This window comes from Talpa europaea, assembly GCF_964194135.1.
Source record: "Talpa europaea genome assembly, chromosome: 4".
NCBI classification, from domain to species: domain Eukaryota; kingdom Metazoa; phylum Chordata; class Mammalia; order Eulipotyphla; family Talpidae; genus Talpa; species Talpa europaea.
In genome coordinates this window covers 96,245,988-96,271,835 of record NC_140070.1, presented here as the reverse complement: position 1 = coordinate 96,271,835, position 25,848 = coordinate 96,245,988, and the positions used below count along the sequence as shown (strand labels likewise).

At 39.1% G+C, this 25,848-nt stretch overlaps 1 protein-coding gene across 2 annotated transcripts in view; it reads left to right on the top strand.

Annotated features, from left to right (window-relative positions):
• The window catches only part of CCDC191 (coiled-coil domain containing 191), a gene marked incomplete at both ends in the record, with an annotated part of 63,135 nt that extends 38,130 nt beyond the window's left edge, over positions 1–25,005 (top strand). For both annotated transcript variants that reach the window (XM_084231709.1, XM_084231708.1), the window contains 9 exons: positions 153–402; positions 4,572–5,029; positions 5,737–5,849; positions 7,860–7,942; positions 8,674–8,775; positions 15,546–15,689; positions 19,403–19,555; positions 20,073–20,218; positions 24,861–25,005. In XM_084231709.1, the coding sequence (XP_084087835.1) occupies positions 153–402; positions 4,572–5,029; positions 5,737–5,849; positions 7,860–7,942; positions 8,674–8,775; positions 15,546–15,689; positions 19,403–19,555; positions 20,073–20,218; positions 24,861–25,005 (1,594 nt within the window). The remainder of the gene's footprint in view (positions 1–152; positions 403–4,571; positions 5,030–5,736; positions 5,850–7,859; positions 7,943–8,673; positions 8,776–15,545; positions 15,690–19,402; positions 19,556–20,072; positions 20,219–24,860) is intronic.
• Between the last annotated feature and the right edge of the window lie 843 nt (positions 25,006–25,848).

The following is a 25,848-nucleotide window of genomic DNA, read 5'->3' as shown; positions in this document are numbered from 1 at the left end:
TTCTAAGAGAAAGCCCTGTACAGTGGGGTATTTTATTACCTTAACTAAAAGGATAAAATGGAGCATTTCTGGGACTCCTTTAGATTTGTTTCATTTTTACTATCAACCTATAAATGATTCCCCTTTTTTAATGGAAGTGCTTTGTTGCTTAGAAAACAACAACTGGCCACTGAGTATAACCGGAAACAAGTTCTCCGACAGCGCTTTGCGGAATGGCAGCGTTGGCATCGCGCAGAGATCCTAAAGAGAGAGCTAACTCTAGCAAAGGAAGAAACCAGGAAAAAAATGAATGAGCTGCTGAAGGCAGCATCACTGGGGAAACTCAGTGCAAATGGGTCATCGGGCTTCTGTATACTTGAGGAGGCAACATCCACAGTGGATCCACCTATAAGAAATGGAGAGGTACGGTTTTTCCTTTACTTGTTCTTCTGCCTTAATAAACACTTGCATTTTAGCTTTGCTCTTGTATAGCCTAGGGTGTGATAGCCTTTGTCCAGCTGCCTTGCCTAGTCTGTCCAAAGGATGGGAGGGGCTATAAATGCACAAAGGTTTCTTTTTCAGGCAGTGTTTATTTTCTTGACCTGAATCTTGGGCTTTTATAAGCACATCTAAACTTTAGTATACTTGAAACTTGGTAGGGACATAATATAGAGAAGGAATTTTAAATAAGTGAAAGGCTCAGGAACAGATATATAAAGCATTGTTCACAACTCTTGAACTCCTATGATTTGATCATCAGACACTTCCTTTCTAAATGAGCTTGTGGCTTAGAAGAAGGGGTTGTTTAAGTTTTTTTATTTTTCTAGTGAGAAAAATCATGTCTTAATTGTAGCAGTTTAGTAGAAGAAAATTACTTTAAAAAGAAAAATAGCTTATAAATACATCAGCTGGTGATAACCACTGATAATATGTTGTTGTGTAGCCACCCAGTCTTTACTCAAACATATGCAATTTTTTCCTCTTTAATATTTCATTCAGTTTTTAAATTTTCTTCAGCCAAGCCATTGAGGATAACTAGTCTACTACAGTACTGAAAAAGGAAAGCTATGTTTGTTTCTTTTTTTTTCTAAAGATTTATTTATGCATACAAGAACTGGAGTGTAGGCCAGAGGTGGGGGTGGGTTGGGGTGGTGAGAGGATTCACCAGAGACAGAGTGGGGAGCAGAATAGGTGGATCCACTGAAATACACTGCTAAGGGGAGCAGCGGGCGAAACAGGAGAGTCTGCTGGGCCATGTGGGTTAACTCCCTAGCCGGGAATCGAACTCGTGCTACAGTGGCTGCTGATAGCTTCTTAACCCCTTGTGCCACCAAGGAGGCCCCCATGTTTGTTTCTTAAAAATATAATTGTCATTTTTTCTAATTTTTTTTTACATCTTCACAATGTAACATGAGAATTCTCCATGTTACCAAATCTGCTTCCATACCAGTAATTCACAACTGAGTGTATACTGCAGAATCAGACCTTCTAAATCAGATTTTCTGGGTGTGGGGCACCTGTATTTAAATTTAAGTTTCACAGACGAAGCTGATGAACAGCTTCTGATTAAAGACTGCCATTCTGTGCATCATTTTGTTATGGTTGCATGACACTGTCATAAACCATAAGCTACCATGTTATTACCTTCTCTCCTTTGGCGAACATTTAAGATGTTTGTAAACAAAGCTTCAGTGAACATCCTTGTGGCTAAATCTTTGCACATATCCATAATGCTTTATTTAGGATAAATCCTTGAAAATAGAATGCACATTTTATTTATTTTTTTAAGATTTATTTATTCATTTATACAAGCATTGGGTACAGTCAGAAGCACAGTGGGGGGCGAGAGAATTCACCAGAGCCAGAGCAGGGAGCAGAGCAGGCAGAAGGACCAAAGTACACTGCTGAGGGGAGCAGCAGGCAGCAGGAGAGGTCTGTGCGCCATGTGGGACCCTCCTCCGGTGGCCAGGGAGCAGCCGGGTATCAAACCGGCGCTGCAGAGGCTGCAGGCAGCCTTGCAACCCAGCGCTCAACCGCTGCGCCACTGGGGAGGTCCAGAATGCACATTTTAAAGGCTATTGCCAAGTCGCCCTTCCAGAAAGGCTGTACCAAAGAAGTACCTGTTTTCCTACCTGATGACATATGTTTATTTTTGCCAAGTTGACAGGTAAAATATTTTCAATTTTATTATTGATTCATAATTTGCATTTCCTTGATTATCAGGGAGGGTATTGTCCATTTACATATATATATGACAATAGATATGGAAAGATAGATATATAGTGACTTGTTTCCTGGTGCCCCTTGTAACTTTTCTACATGATTGTATATTTTTTTTCTTGTTTACTGGAGCTTTTTATATTTTCGAAGATGTGATGCTTTTATTATTATATACCTTGCGATTTTTTTGGTCACTTATCTTTTTGTTTTATATATGGTATTTAGTATACACAGTTAGCTTTTTATAAAATCAATCCTATCAGTTTTTCCTTTCACTATTATACTTACCTTGTTTGAAAAGCCTTTTGGAGAAGGTCCTCTATGCCCTCACCTCTATCCTAGACCTTCCATCCTTTCACATGATACTGTTAAGTACTTAACTCAGACTTGTGAAGTTAAATTGGGCAGTAGAGTTTCTCCAGTCTTGCTGTTTATCCTCATTACTACTAGCAAGCAGGGTGGTTTTAATTTAAGCGTAGTATCCCAGCAAAGGGGGATCGTGAGGATCCTTCTTGGGATTTATGTAACATTTTGTTCTCTTCCCCTAAATAAAGGCAATTTCTCCACCTATATTTTATGTCAGTTAGATAATTTTGTTTCCATTGAGAGTCAAGCAAATATTCTATCTTAGGAAATAGCTGTGTGGAAGTTTTTACCTTACAAAGGTCTACTGTTGTTAGCTTTATATGAAAAAAAAAAGTCAGCAGGAAGTATTTTTTTTTACTTACATAAAATAGAAAAATTATTACATGTATTAAGCTAAAGAAAAAAGCCTCTAAATTGCTGAAATTGAGAGCAAATAGTTTTATCAAGAAAGGATAATATTGTAAAAAATAGAGCAAATGAAAATAAAGGGCTATAATAGACTCCATAGGTTACAAGTTAAAGTCTGGTCTTTTCCAGAGTATTGAATATAATATGAACAAATGAAAATATAAAATCTTTAGTCAGGTGCTCATTAATTATACAATCATAGGAACTCATGTACCAGAAACACATATACCTTGAATTTTTTTCAAAATTATCACTTAGCTAGTTGGTGATTTTCTTCAATTAAACCAGAATGGTCAGTCCTATCCCATTAAGTACAGCCTGTATCATTAAGCTTTTCTTTCATTCTCTTATTTTTACCTTAAGAAGTTAACATGATCCAAAGGAAATCTTGTTCCTGTATTCAAGGCTTTTAGTCTTGCTGGGGTAATAATGTAGTACCACCACAGAGTCTAAAATGGCCTAAAACATATACCCTGCTTGACACTAAATTACTTAAGCAGGTGTTCATTCTCATGAATAAATGTCCACCAACATTTTTGAAATAGGAGGTTATTTTTAAAAATATGCAACTTGTCCGAATTTCAATATATCACTTCTCTCACTTTAACTGAGTCTATAGAAAATATTTCCATCATCATGAAAATATTTTTTGAGTACCTCAGTATAGCACCTCATTAAAGCTAGAAGTTTCTAAGATAGAAAATAGTTCATAGTATTTCTCTCCTTATGCCACTGCAGATGGCAGAATCAAAAACTGGTCAGATCCTAGACCATGGAATCAAACCATTCTTAAAAGAGACATTTTAACTATGACATTATTTTGGCCAGGATAAGTTTTCTGGTTAAGAATTCTGTTCTCTTCCCTTCTGTATAGAGCTTATAGTTGAATACCTCGGTCTCTCTTAAATGAGATTTATATGATAGAGTTTTTAAAAATGATTAAACCATATGCTAAGACAAAATGTTATTAGATAACATTATTCTTGAGTAATACAGATATTTGCCTATAATTCTGGGCTTGCAAATACTTCCCCCAAATTATTTGTGAATAACTGGAAGTTGTAAGCTTTAATTTAGGCCTTGGCCCTGAAATAACTGAACACCCTATGGTTAATTTTCCAGTAGCAGGAGAGTCATTGAAAGAACAGAGCTATTATTGATCTGTAAAAGGATTCCTTAGTTTTCAAGTATTTTTAAGAAAAAAATTTTTGATTCTCTGCAAATTTCAAAGTTAATTCATACAGATTTAAACTCCTATAATATATATCTGGAGTGATCTTACCTAATTCACAAATAAAATACTGTCCAAATTAGAAATTGATAAGAGCACATTTTTCTTCTTGCAAATGTCCTGACCCACAGCAATGCTGAGAACAGCTATAACCACCCTCCCACCCAGCTTGCACGGTGAGTGGAACTGCACAGGCTAAGAGTGACTCACAGAGCTAAGACCAGTGCTTCTGAGGTAGCCAGGCCAGGAACACAGGGCAATTCTGGGGTGCACTTGTTTGAAGAGAACAGTGCTGACTAGATGGAGTTGGAGCTCATCAGCATAGCCTTTTAACTGGCTAAGCTATAATGTGTTCCTCTTCTCTCAGGTGACTGCCATGTCCCATTTGTGGGAAAAGCCTCCATCAGAATGCAATGATTTTATGCTCAGCCCTCCATTGGGACGACCAACAAAGAGCAGCGTACAGGTTCCCCTCCAAAATGTCCCTCAGAACACATCTGACAATAAGCAGCACGAGACCCTGGATGTTGAGCCCTCCCAACAGCCTGGCAGCAGTGAGAAACTCAGAACTACCAGTCAGAAATCAGAACCTATTTGCATGGGTCATTTCCACAATCGCCATATCTTCCAGCAACAGCTGATTGAAAAACAAAAGAAGAAACTTCAGGAACAACAGAAAACAATTCTGGAATTGAAGGAAAGCCAGCGGTTGGCAGAGGCTCGGTGGGCAGCTGAGCGTGCTGCAGCAGTCACAGAGGCACAGGGCCGCCTATTATCAAACCCCAGAGAAGAAGAACCAAAAAGAACCCCTCAATTACTTCCAAAGTATGTCCATTGTATCACAACATTCTTTGGACTCTTTATTAGGGGTTTCTCCTTTTTTTGGTAAAGAAGCTCTGGGAGGTTCTCTTGCCTGCCTTCCAGATTTCATAATCTCCCCTTTTATTGCGAATCCTTAAAGCAAATGTGATTTGCTCATGCCAGATACAAGTGGCAAGTGGCTACCATTGTTGTGCTTGTCTTTGTCTGAGGAGTTCTATTATTATACCAGTAAAGGTTTGCTTGCTCCAATTAGATTGCTGATTTTCTGATGATATTAGTTCTGAGAAGCCAGGTGGAACAAATATCAGGTCCAAATAGAACCACCCCTGGGCTGGCCAATTACCTAGCTTAAATTTGTAGTTGTTTTAGATAAAAGTAAACATCTTTGCCCCTGGAATAAGAGTCCAAGTTTCTCAAGAGCCATTTAAGAAAGTTTCAGAGACATAATAATATGTGTGATAAAGCGTAGGATATGGAGGGGTCGTAACTATTGGTTTGAAGTACTTCAGGAGAGTTAGACCACCTGTCTCCCATTGTAAACACAGGCCAACCAACTTTCCCTGCTTCTTTATATCAGTTTTATAAAATGTGTGTGATAGTGTACAGTTATCTCTGAGAGTGAGGATTAATGAAAACTCTGAGTTTCTCCGGTGAAAGGGCTTTGAAGAAATCTGGTTATGGTCTGAATTCTTTTGCTTTTTTCTCCCCAGTTCGCCTGTTACTTCCCCTGGGACTGAAGGCAGTGGAAGTGACTCCCGAAATTCTCTTTCTGGATCCAGAAGGAACCCAAGGCAGCTGATGGCACCCCATCCCATACTGAAAGGCAGGGCTGTCTTGGGGGTGGCCTGGCAGTGTTTGTCTTCCCTCTTTGAGTAGCTGGGACTGAATTCTGGCAACTCTTTGGTTTGAGACTTGGCAGAGCCTTGTCAGACTTGAGATGGGTAAACACATGAGGAATGGAATTACCAGAGAGAAACAAGACTTTTTTCCTACCCCTTTTGCCAAACTTTTTGGCCTTCTCAGCCAACATACACACACACACACACACACACACACACACACGTTTCTGAAAGGTGTCATTTTTCTAAAATTTGAGATTTGGATTGTAGAAACAAAATGGAACAATAACACAAATGAGAAAACTCAGAGAAACTGCTAAGGATAAACACTGAAAATAATCACCTATCATTGTGCTTTGTTAATATACAAGTATTGATCAGTTTGTAGCAATTTACATCATTATTATATCATTTTGAATGAGTTGTGTCTTGGTCATAGGCTTTTAGTAATGAAATATATGCCAGACATTTTAATAGCTTTTTTGATGCACCTAGTAGAAATCCCTTTTTGTATCAAATAATGCTTTGAAACATCTTTACAACTCATCTTCTGAATTTGTTAATTGTTCTCATTGCTATAGTCACAAAGTATACATGTTTGTAATATGTGCTAGGTACTTTGACAATTATATTGTGGTTTATAAATCTGATTTTTCACTTGTGGCAAGATCTCTGTTCTTACAAGAAATGATGTCACTTGAAGGACACTGTCCCTGCTCAGTTCCTACTAATGGAGAGACTGGCAGTCTTTGCATTAACTTCCAGGACATCAGCTTATGCCATCTTTTTCCATCTCTGAGGATGATTGGAAAATGCCCAGTTCAAATTACTATTTGATCAAGGAGTTAGCATATCTCAGAACCCCAGTCTATTTTCAAGTAGTCCTTCATGTAGCTGTAGAAAAGATGGGAAAAGGACCTATGACCAGAGACTCTGCTTAGGACTCTTTCACTTTAATCCTCTAGTCTATTTCAGCCTCCTTAAAGACGGTCTCATTCCCACTCTCTCTGGCACCCCCACGATTCTTTTTCCAGCAAAGCAGACACTTAATATCTGCAAGAAATAGCCTGGCGAGTTTTTTGTTTACTAATTCCTAAAACTTGGACTTACATTTTCTTCTCTATAACATGGCACAAAGAATTGAAAGTAATTATTGGCTGACTTAGGTGAGCAGAACTTGATACTCCTCCCACCCATGCCCCTCTTCCTATGAAAGCCCCGACTGATGACAGAGTCATATTATCAGACCATCTTGCACATTTGCTTCTTTTGGATCGATATTTAATAGACTGTCAAGAACAGGAGTCTGACACTCAAATTTGTTCAGATGCCAGTTCTCCAAATGCCTAGTACAATTCCATTTCCTGCCCATCTGGATATACAGCCCTTAAAACTAGTTTAAAATGTATTCATTGTGACCCCAAACTTTAGTTTGTTTGTTGTTGTTGTTACATATACAGACATATGTATAGTGACTTAGGAAAAATTAACAAACTTAATGGGATTTGAGAAGTGACTATTATCAAAATATTTTTTAGATGTAATTAAAGTTTTCTACATGTGTTACAGGAGCATCAAATTAAAAGCCTGGAGTCTAAGTTTTATTTACTACAAGTATCATCTAGATACATTATCTTATTTAAACCAGTAATCAGTTTTTCTGATAGAAATGTAACCAAAAACATAATTTATTTGAAAATTGATCATCATTAGTGAGGATGAGATTATAGTTCTTTAATTTATAGGGGTATAAGTATCTATATCTTATATAGCTGTATTTAATATATTTATATATTTACATATTTAAATAAATACATATGATATATACGGACATGTATATAGACATGTATGTGTAGCTACGTATATTTCTGAAATTGTGAACACTCAACTTATAAGAAAATCCTAACAATAACAATTTTTACTGTAAAATGGAGAAATTTCTTTTTCAATATTCCTTATATCTTTGATACTGTAACTCTGTTACTATTTTCTAGCCATGGAAGAGAGAGCAGCTCAGCGAGCTGAACGTAGGCGGATCTTGGCAGAGAGGAAGAAAAAACAAGAAGAGGAGAAATTGGTAATAAATCAAGAATGCAAACTGAGGCAAGAAAAAGGAGTTGTATAGGTCTTTGTTAAAACATGAAAACTTGCTTGTTTAGCTCTCTTATGACAACAGAGTTAGACCAACTTTGAAAATAGCTTTTTGCCTGCTGACCTGAACTCTCTATGACAATTTTAGAAAAATAAAGGGGGAAAACATCTTCATCATCCTAAGTGTAGCAGGAAGGAAGAATTGAAGGGAGCTAACAAATTGGAAGATTTGTATTATAGATTGATGTCCAACCTGATACTTTGTAAATTTTGACCTAGACTGTCAAATGTAAATTTTGCACCTATTAAGAAAAAGTAAATATGCCAACAGTTTGGCGTTGGGTTGTTTTTTGTTTGGTTGGTTGGTTGGCTTGGTGAAGTGAAAGGGAAAAAAAAAATTTTCCCATATTGTATATAGTTGGGGCTTAATACTTCTCAGGTGAAAATAAGAACTAAAAAGTAATTCTTTTATGATGAAAAATTAATGATCTTATTCATGTTTAGTCTTACCTTCTCCTAAGTAGACTAGGATTCTTCTAGATAAGATTTTAAGTTGCACAACTGACCACCGTTGGTCAGGTTTCCTACTTTTATTGCAAATGTAGGCTTCTTCCAGAACGGGATAGGTATGTTGGTAGATGCTTGATTTTTCTTAGTATAGCTCTCATTTCTGTAAAAATTGAGGTTCTCATTTCTACGAATTTTAATCTTGATCAGGCCCAGTTAAAAGCCCTAGAAGAAGAGCGTCAGAAAAAGGAGGCAGAAGAAAAGGAAGCTCAACTTGAGAAAAAGCGACAAGAGAAGAAACTGAAGAAAATGGTCAGTAGTATCTATTTGGGCAAGTCACCTCTTTCTTGAAGTTTATTGTGTGTAATACTGTGACCTTGCACACCTTCCCGTCCCCAGAACTTCTGTCTAGAACACTTTTCCCTCACCTTCATTCTTTTTTCTCTACCTTTGTGAAAACCTGCATATTCTTCAGATCTTAACTCAAACATGACTTCTACATTAGCCTTTCCTACTGCACCTCACTTTCCTCTTCACCCAAGATTGGGGTAGGTGCCCCTTTATGGACTGAAGTATATTTCCTTTAAAACATGTCATAGTTTCTTAGTATCTTAGTCTGTTGAAGCTGCTGTAACAAAATACAGGGTATCTTGTAAACAGCACAAATTTATTTCTCACAATTCTGAAGGTTGGAGGTCAAATATTGGGATGCTATCATGGTCAAATTCTGGTGAAAACCCTCTTCTGGGTGGTAGTCTGCCAAGTTCTCGCTGTGTCCTCACATGATGGAAGGGGTTAAGGAGTTCTGTTCTCTGGAGTCTCTTCTAGCAGCACTTTCTATTCATGAGGGCTCCATCTAAGTACCTCTCAAAGCGCCACCCCCCCCCCTTATACTGTCACATTGGAGCATTAGAATTTCAACATGTGAATTTTTGACACATGCAGACCAGACCATAGCACTTAGTCTTGCCTTGTTTTTCATGACCTTGTTAATTTTGAGAGGCACTGGCAAAGCATTTTATAGAATGTCCCTCAATTTGTGTTGGTCTGATGTTTTTCTTATAAGTATTCTGGGGTTACAGTTTGTTTTTGTTTTTTAAAGAATACTCCCTAAGTAAAATACTCTCCCAATCTCATAGCAGATATATGACTTATCCCAGGATGACTTATCTCTGGTGATGTTAACCTTGATTACTTGATTAAGGCCATGGTCTCAGTATCAGAAGACAAGTACCTCCTCTGTGACGTGTCTCCTCTTCCCTTTGCATGCTCTATTCTTTAAAGGTCATTCATTAAGTCCAGACAACTCTCAAAGCAGGGAAGAGTTGAATGTTTAGCTCTGACTCTTGAAGGGAGGAGTGTCTAATATATAGTATTTGGAATTGTTTTGTGAGGTAGACTTATTTCTCTTCCTCCACTCATTTATTTAATCATTTATATCAATGCACTTATATATATATTTATTTAAACTTTGAGTTATAAAATCTATTTTGTTATTCAGATTTGCTATCTTGGGTCAGTGGAAGCTTTTAAGATTGACACCTGTTTACTTCATCTAAGTATGAACTCATACCTAAATTAATATATCTATATAGATACAGAAATAAATATAGATAGGTATGTATACATGGCTTAGTATACATTAGAAATGATGATACCTTAGTAGCAATAAGCACCCTCACTGCTCAGGTCTTGCTTTCCAAGTACCATTTAGAACCAGGGCAGCTTGGAGAAATGTTGATTCTAGGGTTGAGATAGTGAAAATATAAGATGAATAGTGTCAGAAAGTTAAATACTCAAAAAATGAGGATGGGGCATGTCAAAGGGACACAGAAGTCAGTTTCATTTAAATCTTTATCATTGCTTCCATACCTGCTAAAACTACCTCCCTGATCTTTAATGATGACTCTCTTATCCATTAGAACCTTTAATAGTTATTTAAAATTCTCTCTCTGATAGTTCTAACATCTCTGCCATATCTAGTCTTGTTCTGATGATTGATTTATCTTTTCAGACGCTATTTCTTGTTGAAAACCATGTTGTACAGGGTAATACAACTGAGATAAGTAGGACTTTAGTATGGAGATTTATGTTAATCTAGCTTCTAGTAGGACATATGTTGTTGCTATGGCTACCATGTTGAGACTTGTTGTTATGGGCATCACAGACTCCAGTTCTCTATCGACTCTGTTTTTGTCTCCTGTGTTGGCTTTTTGTCTTCCCTTTGTGTTGCTCCCCAGAGAGTCTGTCTCTTACAGCTCTCCAGGTTATACTGCACTATTATTATGGAGGTTTGTTAGTGTGAATGACGGGGGTCATTCTCTAAAGTTTTGATTTAGTTTCAGTCTGTGGAGTACAAAGCATTAGATATTCACAAGAATTTCTACTGCTTCAAGGGTGGAGTTCTTCCCTTCCCCTTCATGCCCTTCTTTCAGTATCTACCACTTTCAGTCTGTAACCTTAAAATCCTTCCCTGTGATGGGGGGATGGGTCTAAGTCAAGTTCCCTCCCTCAGCTGTAGTGTATTCCACTGGTGCCCACAGATGGTCCTGCTTACAGATGGAACCTTTTGTCTCCTAAGGGAGAATGACCTGAGCAGATTTTATAATACCTTCTATTCCTCTCCCCAGCCAGAGCCATGGTGGGAACTTTACCTGGGATTATTTTACTTATTATTTACTTGGGATTATCTTCCTAATCCTGTCTGTGAGAGCCTGGTAGGATTTCTGGAGCAAAAACTGGCAAAAAGGTGGGAAGTCCCTGAGGACTGAGACCCCCAGGAGGTCTACCCTCTCATCCTGACTCACCCTTGGCCTCAAGCAATTCACCAAAATTTCAGCATTAGTTACCTTACTAGCTTATGTGGTATTTAAAAAGGACAGACAAACTCTTTGATTTGGCAACATGGAGGTTATTTGTGACCTAGACAAGAGTGTTTTCTGTGGAATGCTGGGAAAGGAGCTCCATTCCAGTGAGTGGAGGAGAACATGAGAGGCAAAGAAGCAGGGACCATTACTACAGATAGGGACCACATTGGATCAAAGAAGGATTTTGTTTGTTGGTGACTGGGGGTTTTGTTTTGTTTTTTAAAGATGAGAGATAGCAGCACATATTTGCTTATTGATTAGCCAGTAGTTTGGGAGAAATTTGTGATATGAGAGACCAAAATGTGTAAGTTACAGGACTGCATAAGTGGAGATATAGTCAAGAGCAAAAGGAAAGGGGGGAGAGGAGAGTGCGTAAATGGACAGAGGCCAGAGAGTTAGGGGAAGCCCTTTACTCTTAATTGTTGCTATAATTCCTGATCTTCCAAAGCAGAATTGACTGATTATAGGTACACATTCGAATGAGTCAGATTTTGGTATGCCATTAACAAATTGTGATTTTGTATCCATGTTTAGCCTAAGTGAACAAAATGCTGTCTCACAGCAGTCTGCATCGTTTCATGTGGTCCTCCCAGAAAACCTTGCAGGTCTTATTACAGACATATTGTATACAAGGTAATGGAAAACGTGGGAATAACAACAAAATACAGTCGGTTCTATTGGGGAATCCTTAATTAAGGGAGGAAATATGCTTACAAGTTTTACTCAAACAGATCTCTAATTTATTAAATATTTTTCTGTTTTCTCATGGTAAAGCAAACTTTAAAAAATGTTATTTTCCCCAAATCCATCCAAAAATTTCCTTTGGAACTTACAACACCAGCCGTAGAAATGTAATTCTAAGAAGATAGTTACACCATAACTTAGCCGTGCCTGTGAACAGTGTTATTTTGGCCAAAGAGCTTCTCCAGAGGGTTATGGTGTGTGTTCTATTCCTGTCCGCAGGTCGCAAGTGCTGTCTGGGTGCTACAGGCACACCCAGTGGATGTTTCTACTTTCCTTCCTCCTTAGCCCTTGACTTCCCTTTGCTACTCACGAGAAAATTCTTATACATAATTTTTTATTTCTGGCCATTCAATTCCACATCTCAAGTGTCTGAAATAAAGACTATAAAGGTAATTTTGGCTTACAGTTTTAGAGAATATGGATATTTCATCTTGATAAATTTGCCCAGAAATACATCATTTTGATTAGAAGCTTAGAGTAAATCTCCTTCCATATTAGAAATGTTACAGTGTTCTTGGTCTTATTCCCCCCCCCCCCCCCGAAAGCTCAGGCAATTACGGAGCTTGTCAGAATCAGTAATACACCACTGTCCCTTTCCTGAAGTGAAATTATGGGAAATAAAGAAGCAGCAGCTTAAATTCGATGTTGTTGTATTCATACTACCTAGAGGCCCCTGGCATGAATGCAGTCTGAAATCTCTGCTTTTTCTGTGTGACTTTCATAATGGTTGTCAATTGCTACCACTTACCATTTTTAGGTAGTATCCTTTTCCTCTCACCTTTATTTTAGGCTATTTTCATTAAAGAGAAAGAAATGGCATCTGTGTAGTAGACTATTAAGTTTCTGTCCTATTTCTCAAGCAGCCTATGTGGGGTGGAGTTCTGCTTTAGGGTAGCTAGGATATCTCTGTTGGGTTATCTGTTCTGAGTGCATCATCTGGAATGGTTTAACTTTCTCCTCCTAGAGGAGGGAGCAGCTTTTATTTTTTTATTTTTATTTTTTTACAGTGCAGGAAAGTACTCACATTTTATTGTGAAACAGAGGGGAACACCACAAAATTTTACAATTACGTTAAAATAAGCATAAAAAGGGCCCAAAAGAAACATGTCAAAATGTTAGCTATAGGTTGGAGGATGAGAGATGGCGTTTCCTTTTCTGTATTTTTCCTGATTTTCTAAACTTTCTATATAATACTTATTCCCTATAATCAGGAATTCTGCTTTCATATTTTGAGCAGATTTCTCCTTTCATTACCACAGTTTTCATCATGAGATCTTCTGTCATCTGTGATAATGTTTCAGATTGGAGGGGGGCATAAGGGCCTTTTAATGATCAAATGCCTTTAACTTGTATATTGACTTATCGTTCATCACTTAAATAACTTGGTGTAAGAATGTTTTTCTAGACTTTTAGTGAGGTGTCTTTAACTTCGAACAAGGCAGTGGCATATAAATCTCTACCCCAGAATCTAAAGGAAGGGTCTGCATTGCTAAGTTCTCCATGAATGCTGAAGGGAAAATACTGACTGCTATTATAACTGGTTATTTTATTTTTTAGTTGCTTGGTGAGACATAAATCATGTCTGTGGACAGTGACTAATAAATCTGAGAATGTGCATAATCCTAATTCTTATAGGGCTATGACCAACTTTTAACTTTTCCTCACAATTGGAGGAATTGCTCCCCTTTTTTCAAGTTTCAGAGTTCTGTTACCATAATTTACACAGTGTTCATTGTGGAATCCCTCTGTTGAATTTTTCAGTTCAGTGTCATTTTGTCCTCCTACATTGTGTGAACACGTTGTGTTTGTTGTGTTTGATAACTGCTTGGTTCTCTGTCCTTGTCGAAATTCTTTTTCTTCATGCATTTATGTCTTGAACTCAGCAAGCATCTCTAAGGCCATTATTTTGAACTCCTGGGTAAATCACTTATCTCCATATCATAAAGACTGGTTTTGATTGAAACATATTACCCTGTTTCTTTCTTTTCCTTGACACCCTGTGTTGGTTTCTGTGCATGAGATGAAACAGCCCTCCTCCCTGTCTTGACAGTGGTCTCATGTAGGAGATGAACCTTATAGTTAAACCTGGCCCAAGCTCTTGGTTGTCTCGCAATCATTTGTGATTGTCCAAATCACTATCATTGTTCTCAGTCTCTTCCAGTAGTTGAGCATATGCCCAAGCCTACAGTGTCCCAAGGGCAGGATTATAGTCAGCACCTGTATGGATTGGATGCTGCTTAGAGGCAGCAGCTGAAATGTAGTTAAACCCCTTCCAGGGAGAAACTAGGAGAGGTACATTTTTGCTTGTTTCCTCTGCACTGAGCCCAGGTTTAGAGCCACAGGGCGGGATGCTGCTGCGTTCATGTCAAGATTGCTTCTTTGTTGTGGTCTGCGGGACTTGTGACGACACACGTCACTGGCTGTCAGAGCAAAGCAATCCAAGGAACTATCTCTTAAGTGGCAGCTACAAAAGTTGGGGCATCAGAAGTATGCACAAGCTCCTGCCAGAGAGATGATGACAATCTGGCTTAATTGGTTTTTTTTTTAATTTATTTTATATATTTTTTACATCACTGCTCATTTTTAAACAATGTTTGGTTCCCTCCCACACCAGGTTAGTCCTCATAGAATTTTCTTCACCAATGCACCCGTGCACCATCACCTCAGTCCCCTGTGCTCTTCCCTCCCTCTGATCCCTCTCCTTCCTCCTCCCCTGCAGGATGTCTCTGATTTATAATTGTCTGTTTGTTTTTGTTTTGATGTGTTTTTTGGTTTAATTGTTGAAGCAAGCTGGAAAAAGGTAGGGAAGTGTTCAGTGGCTTTCCTGTCTCTAGGGAGGATCACAGTCAGCCCTCAGACAGGAACTGAATTAGAAGCCCGGCTCTCAGACAGCAGCCTGTAAAGTATCTAGTCAAACTCCTTTCAGGGAAAGACTAGGAGGGGGGCTTTTCTTTCCCTGATCCTTCTAAGCTGAGACCTAGATAGGGCATATGCAAAGCTAGTACTAACACACCCATTAAGAAGTGATTCCTTGCTGTAATCTTGTGTGTTTCACAGACACAAGCATTAGTGTTCAGAGTTTGGTGTTTCAGAATTAGATGTTCAGAGGCAGGAATTTTGTCTCAAAAGTTGGGATGCTAAATGTGCAGTCTAAATCCTTTACTTCTCAGGGAGAAGCAGGGAGTTGAAGTTGCCCTCTCATTACAGAGCCTGGGATGTGGTTTATGGCAAGAATGTGTCTTAGTTTTTTCTACCCATTTCTAGGTGGGAATTTTCTGTTTTGCTCAATATGTATCAGTCACTCAGCTAGCTGCTGAACTGCTTTCAGAAGGAATTAATTTCTCCATGTCTAGCTTCACAATTTAATGCATCTGAGGGAGGAGGAAAGTTCAGGAGCTCCTGTCACCATCTTGTTCCCTCCATCCCTCCTCGGCATTTTTATGTGTGTGTTGCTTTGTTTTTTCCCCACAGAAAGAACTAGAGAAGCAGAAGAGAATTAAGAGAAACCAGCAGATGGAAGCAATAGCCAAAGAACATTATGAAAGGGTCTTGCTAAGAAAAAATGGTCTGGAGCCTTGGAAGAGATTGAGAATACAAAGCAAGCAAAACATGCAGGTACAGTGTCATACTCTTGCCCCCACCCCCCCAAATTAGAAAATGGACTTTTCAAATAGGATAAATACCCAGTTAGACTCTGGGAGCTGTTTGGTAATTTAAAAATCAAAGAGATAAATGAATTGAGTGTGTGTATTTGGGGATAACAGTTTACATTTTGTCTTCCAAGTAGAGAAAGACTTCTATACTTGAATCAGGTTGGAAAAACTCTAAAGTCAAATTTTGATTAGAGACCTCTAAGGTAAGAGAAATGGCCTCTCTCAATTCTATAAGAATTAACAAAGAGAAAATAATCACTGTAAGGCATTTTAGGTTTCTGCTGTGATAAAGCTGCACAACAAACTGCCCCCAAATATTAATGGCTCAGACATTTATTTCTCATTCACATGCCTGTCAGGCATTTGAGGATTGGGTTCAAGATTTCCCACAGCCTCTCATTCTGGTTCCAGCAGTTAATCAGGGCATGCTTTTCACCTGGCAAATATCAGACCCACAGAGGCCATATCAAATTATGTGAACCTATATGAAACCTCTGCTTATATCATGTCCACTACATTGCATTGACCAAAGCAAGTCATAGGACCATAGGGTCATTTAGGAGAGAAAGAGGCTCCATCTACTTAATCTACTGGGAGACACTGAAATCACATGCAGAAATATGGGTGTACAATCCTATGATAGTAATTCGCTGTACCACACAGATATATGAACTCAAACACCATTGCAATTCAAATTTGTCCATTGCATGGAATGGACCATTCAACTAAATGATCAGGAAGTTCAAAGTAGATAAAATGTTATCTTTAAAATTCTTTTTAATAATAAGCTCAGTATACATACCTGTTATGACTATCCTTATTTAGACATTTTTGGAAGATTGATAGTAAAAAGACTAGTGTTTTTGATTATGAAAACCAGGATTGAAGATGAGCAGTATTGCTTCCTTTCCGGAGAGATCTGCTGAATTCTGCGATGCTGCAGGTTCTACCTCTGTGAGCATCTCTTGGGCTTTTTTTTTTCCACTCTGGCGACATACTCACCATTTTTTTTCTTCCTATTTTCACTTTTTTTTTCTTTTTATATTCCCTAAATTCCCTCCCCTACTGTTTAATCCGTCCCTGTTTTTTTTGTTCTCAGCCTCTTTACCAGGGGTTCTAGAACTATTGAGTGTACCAAACTAGCTGAGGAAGCCAGTTTGTGACAGGAGGCGTAAAGGCAAATAGAAAGAACCATCCTATTTGGAGGACTAGACCCATCTTTTCCCCGGCCATTGCTGTTTTACTTTGGCTTTTGCCTAGTAATGAGATGGGAGTATTGACTCTTCCGGCTTTTGAGTGAATAAATCTGGAAATTTACAGTATCCGACCAGAAAAGTACTTGTATCAGATAGTTTGCAATCCAATTGAATGCTTCAGTTTTGTTTTAATTTTATTGTATCTGTTTCCTTGTTTTTAATTATTAATATACAAAGGAAAAGCAGACAGGAAGTAGAAAGACTCACTTTCACACTCTTATCAGCTTTTCTTTTTTTGGGTCCTTATTTTTTGATTGAGTAAAGTCAAGAAAGGTATAAAATTTAGAAATAAGTTAGGATCTATGGGTGAATAACAAAATTAATTTTTTTAATTTATAATAATGTAAAAATAGAAATTTGAACTCAAAATAATTAGACTCAATTATAGAAAACCTTAATTAAAATAAAACAGGAAAACACAAATCTAAAACTAGCATTTCTAAATTTTCCTTTTCATAAAGCCATCTGGAGAACTTATAAAATTGTACATTTCTGGTCCTACCTCCAGGTATTCCCAGCAGAACTGGGTTGTTGATGGGGGAGCACTGGGCAGGGAGTGGGGGGGTGAGGGTTGGTAGGGAATCTGCATTTTTAAAAAGCAGGTCAGGTGTTTCTAGTGGTTTTCTGAGCACCGCATTTTGACTAGTTAATAACAAGTATTTGTGTTCCCTATTGCTGTTTTAACAACTTACTTCAAACTTAGTGGCTGGAAACAGCACAAATTCATTATCAAGGTCAGAGTTTAAAGTCAGACTTACTGGGCTAAGTTCAGTGTCAGCAGGGCAAGTTCCTTCTGGAGCTCCCAAGAGAAAAATCTGTTTCCTTGCTTTTTCCACCTCCATCATTCATGGCCCCTTCCTTAAATCCTTCTCTTGCTTTCATTCTCATATTTCATACTGATGCTGGTCTTTCCTGACTCCTCCTTCTAAAGACCCTTCTGATTACATTTGAGGCCCTCTCAAATAATCCAGGACATTCTCCCCCACTTTGAGATCCTTAATTGCATCTGCAAAATCCTTTTTATCACATAAGGTGTGATATTTATAAGATCCAGGAATTAGAACGTGGTCATCACTGAGGTACCATTATTCAGCCTAGGATAGCAAAATAGTAGACTCTTAGAACATTGACAGTCCTGTCCATCTTTTGTGTAAGTAAGGAACTGAGCCCAAGAGAGAACTGATTTGCTTAAGGTTATAAGGACCCTGGTAATACAAAGCTAGAATGGAACTCAGCAGCCCCTCCTTGAAGAAGCCTGCCCAGTTCTGGCATGTCTGACTGTATAGGAGTCAGAGGTGTGTGCAGATGCCAACCACCAGTTGAAAAAAAAAAAAAAGAATAAAACCAAAAGTTCTAGAGAACTGTAAAGAGGAACGGATAGCTCCTTCACCTATCACAGATGACTTCCAGGAAGAGAAAAAATTAAGAAGGAAGAAGGGGTCAGTTAGACAGTCCCTGGCTTATTTATAACAGTTTTTAAAAAAGACTTATTAGGATTTTCCCTAATTCATTCCCTTAAATTCACCTATACTATGTCATTTATTCCATTAACCACTTTAGAATTTTAAGAAATCTTCTGGTAATCTTTCTTCCTGGCTCTGCTTCCTAGAGGATGAAGAGGAGGGAAAGGATAAGGTTATGCATTTCTGGAGCCTCTTGGATCCCAGACTGGGATGAGTCAGGACAGTCATTCGTCTCGGGTGCCACATAGACAACCTGTGATGGTCATTTTGGCCAAAAACTATCACTGCCTAGAGGCTCACTAGGATCAATCACACTCAGTGCCAGGTGCCTAGACAAGGCTTAGGAAAATGTATAATTGTCTGGAGAGCACTAAGAGAGAAGGGCTTTCTATAAACTGAGTTGTGTGTTTATTTTGATAGAATGATACTGTGAGCCTTTTAAGTTGGTAAGACATTAAATAATTTATCATGTTATTTTTCTATCAAATGGTTTTGTGGTTTATTGATAATGTCTAGATTTCAATGCTGGTGACAGCTCATTCTGGAAAACTAATTGAAAGTAATGGCATTTCTTCAATTAGACAGTGGTTAAGAACATAATAAAGAGAGGTTTGTTATGGAGTTGCTGTCCCAGCTCCAGGAGAACAATCCAAGAATATTGCCAACCACCCACTTTGAAACTCATTGCAAGTGAAATAATGGCCTTGGAGGCATTTCCATAATAACCAGCAAGTCCCTGTGGTCTTTGGAGAGTCAGCATTGAAAGACTATGCATGACATGAATCTAAAACCAGCATTTAATAGGGTCAGTAGTCAAGGCTTTTAGGACATAGGCCGAATATCCTAAAAGATTATTCTCCGGTAACTGCCTACGTGTGGTTTACAGCATTGTTTGCCAAGGTAAATGATTTAAGATAAAAGAATTAATTTCCTTTTCTCATTAAAAAAATGTCCAGGTGGCCAAAGAACATCACTCTTTGGCCTTACAGAGGAAATGCCTGCTGACCTGGTTCCTGCAGAGCCAGGAAAGTCTGGCTAAGAAGACAGCCCAGGCTGATCAGTTTTATTCCCAAGTATTGCTTAGGAAAGTCATCCGGAGCTGGCTGCAGGTAAGGGCATAGAAAAGGGAGCTTTCAATAAATGACTCTGCTTAGTACCACATAAGAAAATTAGAATCAATTCAGAACGTCCATAGTCATTATGCTTTCTCAAGAATATTGAACAGTCAATCCAATTCATTGCTTTGAAAGGAATTCAAAAATGTCAGATCAGTTTTTTGTTTGTGTGTAATCTGAAGCACATTTCTTTCAGTGTTCATCTCTATAAACTGTAACCTATCATTGCATCAGCTTTTGTTTTTATACTAATTTCTTGCTTCTTACCCCTTAATGGTTCAAGTGATTTTAATTGAAATTACTAGAAACTTACCCCAAGTCTTATAATTGTTTCTACCCCTTGGTTCCATTACTACTTTTTAATATTACAAGAGGATATTATCTTGGCTGCCACATTAGCCTTTTCCCTTTGTTCCTCTTTTTATGTTTGTTTCGACTCTCCCTCTTTTATTCTATTTGCTCTAATTCTTTGTCAGTGATGTTCTCTCACTTCTATTCCTGTCATTCTCAGTACCTGACTGATTTGGAGATAGAAATACAAGAACTACATAGACATTTTCTTCAGAAGAAGATCTTCAGGACCTGGTTTAACATCGTCAAGGAGGCCAACATCGATTCTCAGAGCAAGCACGAGATTGCTGTGGAGTATAATAACAGGTGAGGTTTTAAGCTCTGAAGAAATTCATTCACTGACTACATAATTGCTTGGTAATATGTTCCATGCATGTAATGTGTCCGAAAAGATGTGGTGGAGGCTAGCTGCGCACTGGAGATAGTAGGCAGGGGTGTTGTTCCAGCTTACACACTGATCACATGGGTGAAGGCAAGATAGTAAAATCTCTGGAACTCCAGAACCTCCATCTTTAAAATGAGGAGGATGCTGCCTGTCCTCTCAGCCTCATGGGGACTGGCAAGAGAATAAATGGTGCAGATGGAATACATGAAATACAACCTAAGCAAACGTACTGTATTTTTTATTAGTCATATAGATTCATCCTTTAAGTTCAGTTTCTATTTTTTACATTTATTGTGAAATATAACACAAATATAGACGGTTGCGTAAATCATACACATACAGCTTAGTGAATTTCTACAAAGCGGAAGGCACCACTGAGATTGAATCGTAGGACAGGGCTGGTGCCCGCAAGGCCTGGGGGCTCCTTCCCAGTCACAAGTCCTGCCCTTCCCTCCCAAAGGTAAACTACCTTCCCAACTTTTGTGAGGAACATTTCCTTGCATTTCTGTTTGTTTTTACCTCCTAAGTATGCAGCCTTAGAAGCTATAGTTTTGTCTGGTTTGGAACTTTATATAATTGGATTCACACTGTATGCCATATTGATATTTATAATACGGTAATGTCTGTCTTACTGCAGCATTCTTGGGGGGGGGCACAAGGAATTCCTTATAAGTAATTTTTTTCCTTTGTTTTCTAAGTTAAGCATTTTGGATAGAAATGTTCTAAATTTGTCATCATGTACTTCAAGTGCCATCCCTTATAGCATAATGCAGTGGGCATAAGCCTTTAAGTTCCAAGGTATGAAGACTGCTGTGTGGGTGTAGACGTACCCCTTTTCTGACTACACTCAGATTCGTTTATGGTTGCTCTCTTTTCATTTATGTGTATGTGCATGTGTGTGTGTCTCCATTTTTTAGAAAAGTGTTTCTACCTTGTTGCCACCAGGATTCTAAATCCATCAAAATCTGCTCATTTGTTAACTTACAGGTACTGAATTCTGTTGGCTAGAAAATATAAGCAAAATCGGTTCTAATTTTGTCCTAAAATAAAGAGTCACGAGTGAATGTGTTCAGAAGACTTGCCCTTGCAGAAATGCTTGCATGAATTAATGGATTGCTCAGGGCACACAAAGAAATTATAGAGGGCCTCCCCTGGTGGTGCAGGCAGTTGAGTGCCGTACTGTGAAGCTGTCTGCAGCCTCTGCAGCACCGGTTTGATCCTGGCTGGCCGGTGAGGGTCCCACATGGCACGACAAACCTCTCCTGTCTCCCCCGCTACTCCCCTCAGCAGTGTATTTCAGTCAGTCTGCCTGTTCTGTTCCCCACTCTGTCTCTGGTGAATCCTCTCACCCTCCCATGAATCTGGCCTGTACCCCGGTTCTTGTGTAAATAAATAAATAAAAATCTTTTAAAAAAGAAAAAAAAGAATAAAAAAAAAAAAAAAAAGAAATGATAGAACCCGGATTCCACGTCAGGTCGACTCCAAACCACTCTCTTCTTTTTCTAATTCATTCTCATTTGTAAACTGTGAACTACAACAGTATGATAGTGTACCCCTATCCAGATTTTGGAATTATAAAATCAGCATGGGAATCCATGATTCACTAAGAAATTCTCAGCCAGTGTCTCTTTGATGTAAAAGCATTGCTGAGACTTCATCTCTTCGCACTTGCCTCTCTGTCCGCCCTGCTTCAGTCTCTTCAGGCTATATTTTCTAGCCAACAGAATTCAAAGCTCACACCTGCGTCAGCATTTTCACAAGACCTGGATCTCCTCATTGCCAGATCTCTGCACAAACGCACATCCCTGACCAGCCTGACATTCCATCACTGTCTTTCCAGTAACCTGCCCTGTTTTCTTCATGGCACTGAAGAACTGAAGCTATATAATTTACATGTTTATCATCTGTCCCTGCCAACAGAGTGGAAGTGCCACATCTTGCTCACTCCTGTGTTGTCTGTAGATGACAAGTGCCTAATGCATGGGATGCAGTGGATATTGTGCAGGAATGAGTGGATGGATTTATCGTGAGTGACATTATCATTTAAAGTCAGGGTCTCTTAAAGGGAACTTTAACATTTAAACCTTAATATTGCAAATTCTGGGCCTCCCCGGTGGTGCAGCGGTTGAGCGCTGGGTTGCGAAGCTGCCCGCGGCCTCTGCAGCGCCGATTCGATCCCCGGCTGCTCCCCGGCCACCGGAGGAGGGTCCCACATGGCGCGCAGACCTCTCCTGCCGCCCGCTGCTCCCCTCAGCAGTGTACTTCGGTCCTTCTGCCTGCTCTGCTCCCCGCTCTGGCTCTGGTGAATTCTCTCACCCTCCCGTGCTTCTGACTGTACCCAGTGCATTTATAAACAAAACAAACAAACAAACAAATAAATAAATAAAACATGCCTCTATAAATAAAAAAAATTAAAAAAAATTTAAAAAAAATATTGCAAATTCTTATTCAATTTTATGTGAATTAAAGAATATTATATAGATAAGCTATGGGTGAAAGGGAAGGAAGGAGAGCCATCTATTAGTCTGAGGCCCAATCTTTAAATTGTAGTAACACTGAGAAAGGTAATTCCTAATAAGAATATGAGATTTAATTTTACATGTCTATTCCAGGCATGGAATAGACATAATTCATAAATAGATAAGGACTCATAATTTTATAAATCTGTATTTTATATTTGGGGGACTAAGAGATGTCTCCAGACCTAAGTCTATCATTATCAGTAGTTATCTTGTAGTCCTGTAGCTAGACTCAGTTATGCACTTACTCAGTTCTCTTAGCTGAACCAGCACTTCTCATATTTCTGATACTGCCTTGATTCTGTAGTTCTTTTTTTTTGGAGGCATAGACCCCTCTGAGGTGGTATGGATAGTCAGTACCTGCACCTGGGAAAATGCACATAAGTACATCACATACAGTTGACACAAAATGTCAAGGAGTTTGTAGACATTGAGATAGGAATGCTTACCTTGGTGACTTAAATCACACTTATTACATAATACACACACAAGACTTATTCACCAAGCACAAGAAAAAACTAATAACGTGGTTCCTGGCCCCCATCATTCAATAGAAAACATTACAGACTAAATAGATATATACACACAGACAGGCACACATGCATTCCTGCATACTATAAACAGGTCAAACCAGTGACTGATTGTGATCATGTCCTTTTAGTTCAGAGAAAGGAAAGATAAATGCAGGCAAAGATGATCTCCGAAGATCTAAGATTTCTCCCAGGCGATAGAGCATTGAGTTAGAGAGAACAGCTGGAAATTAAACGTAGAAGTCAGAGAGCAGGAGGAGTGTAACCAGGAGAAAGGTGTGAATAGCAGGTAAGAGTGAGGGATGTAGGACTGGGAGAGGGCCAGATAGCTGAGTGCAGGAAGTTATGAATGGTGGGCTGAGTGGCTGAAAGAAGAAAGTAAATGAAGTAGCTCCATTCCTTAAGCCATTTCGTTTTTCTTACTAGTAATACTTCCACCATCAAAACCAACATAATCAGAAACAGCCAATCAATACCAACCATAAAATTAGCAGGGACTGAGATGCATTCTAGGACTTTGTTAAAGGAAAGAAGCCAGAATAAATGCCATCTATGCCTCTAACCGTGAAAATATAAACTTACTTACTCTGCACTCATTTCAACAATGTAACTCCGCTCATACATAATTACTCCTTACACACACCAACCTTTTCTTGCCTCTGCCTTTACTCAAGAAGTAACCACTCTAGGAAAACCTTTCCTTGCCTGACAAAAATTCCGTTCAGTCACCATCTTTCAAAAACCTCTAATGCTCCTCACCACCGGAGCAGATAGCACCCCATGTTTATGTCCACCATTGGCGCTCCCCACTGCTGTGTGGGGATTGCTCACCAGGTCAACTGCCTCCTTGGGCAGAGACTATCTGCTTACATTTACACCCCCAGTACCCAGTGCAGTGGCACTGATAGTGGTTGTGTTTCCCTAAAAGGCCAGCGCGTGTCTCCCTATGACAGCAGACACTCTAAGCTTCAGCATGCGACCCCTCCAGAACCCTGGTTTCCATGGTTGACATTATTCTTTTGTCAACTAAAATTCAAGACCGCTGTTTGTGGTTGGTAACCCGTGGCGTTTGAAACAGTATTCATCCAAGCACCAGGCCTCAGTGCCTGTAGCTGTGGCATAGGCCCCACGCAGTTTTCCAGCATCTCTGCCTTGAGTACTTCGGCTGCTGGAGCCCTTGAGTCCTGGTCCTGTCTTGCGCACAAAGTGCAGCTGCCGCCAGAGGAGGAGGTGCCTCACGGCTGTGTCAGAGGATCACATGTCACTTTCTCACTGAAGGTTTCCCTGACCAAGTGATGGAAAATAAAAATGAGCTATTAGTCACTCCCATCCTCTTTTGTTGCTTTGTTCCTTCACAGCATTTCTCACTGTTTGACTCCCAACTGTGATTTTCATACCTTTTATATAAAGCCTCATGCACATAAGGATCATTTTTTTGTGAAGTTTTTCATGTACTTTAGTTGGAAAGTCAAGTTTTCCTTAGTGTTTCACTTTTTCCCTTTTTATTCTTAAAGGAAGATTCTCTGGAGCATGTTTCAGACATGGAAGAAATTCACAAGATTTATGAAAGAGGAAAGAATGAGAGAAGAAAGGCGAGAGCAACTCCGTAGGAAGGTGACTGAAATCCTTCCAGACTTTCAGGTGCTGGCAGCACCGTGACTCTTAGCGGTCCCCATCACTGGCTACATGGCCCTGTGTACAACACGCCCTTGGTGGGCCAGTGAACACAAGCCAGTGCGTTGCTTAGAATAGACTCTCTTTTGGTCCCTACATGTGTTACCTCCACCCACCCACGTACATATGTGCATATACCTGTCTTATCTTTCACCCAATACTTCTTGCATCAAAGGAAGTAATTGAGAATTTGTACTTTTTTCCTTGAGTTCTCTTGAATTACCAGTCAGTTCGCTAAAGCATGCATTACAGCAGGATCATCCAAAGGAAGTCTAGAATTCTGCCATTCAAATGTCTCCTATATAATTTTAGCACTGTAAACTTTGAGAAGGCCAAGCCTGCCTGAGTCTGTGACAGAAAATGTGTCCTTATAGCTTAGGTTGTTGCCAAATGTAAATTTAATTAAATACAAATTAAAAGTAGTTAGAAAGTATTTAGAAAAGGAGGCATGGGAGTGGTCGGTCTTCCAGTAACTGATCATCACAACAGGGATTCTGCCAACCCTGTCCCTTCTGCCCACCCCACATGGAAAACCGCCTATCAAAAGGTACTCCAGGCAGCCACTACAAAGGGCAGAGGGGATCCTGATTTTAGAGAAATTGAAGCTCCAAAGACACCTCCCTTCAGTGCATCTTGATAAGCACGTACAGAATTCCAAAAGCTAATAACTATCAAAGCAATCTAGGAATTTATTAAAATGTCTATTCATGCTCCCAAATGCATCTTTTAAATAACACATTCCATCAATCTTCTAGTTCTCAGCTCAGTTTGATTGGAGTTTGATCTATATATTGCCATACTTACCTTGAATTCAAAGAATGTTTTGAG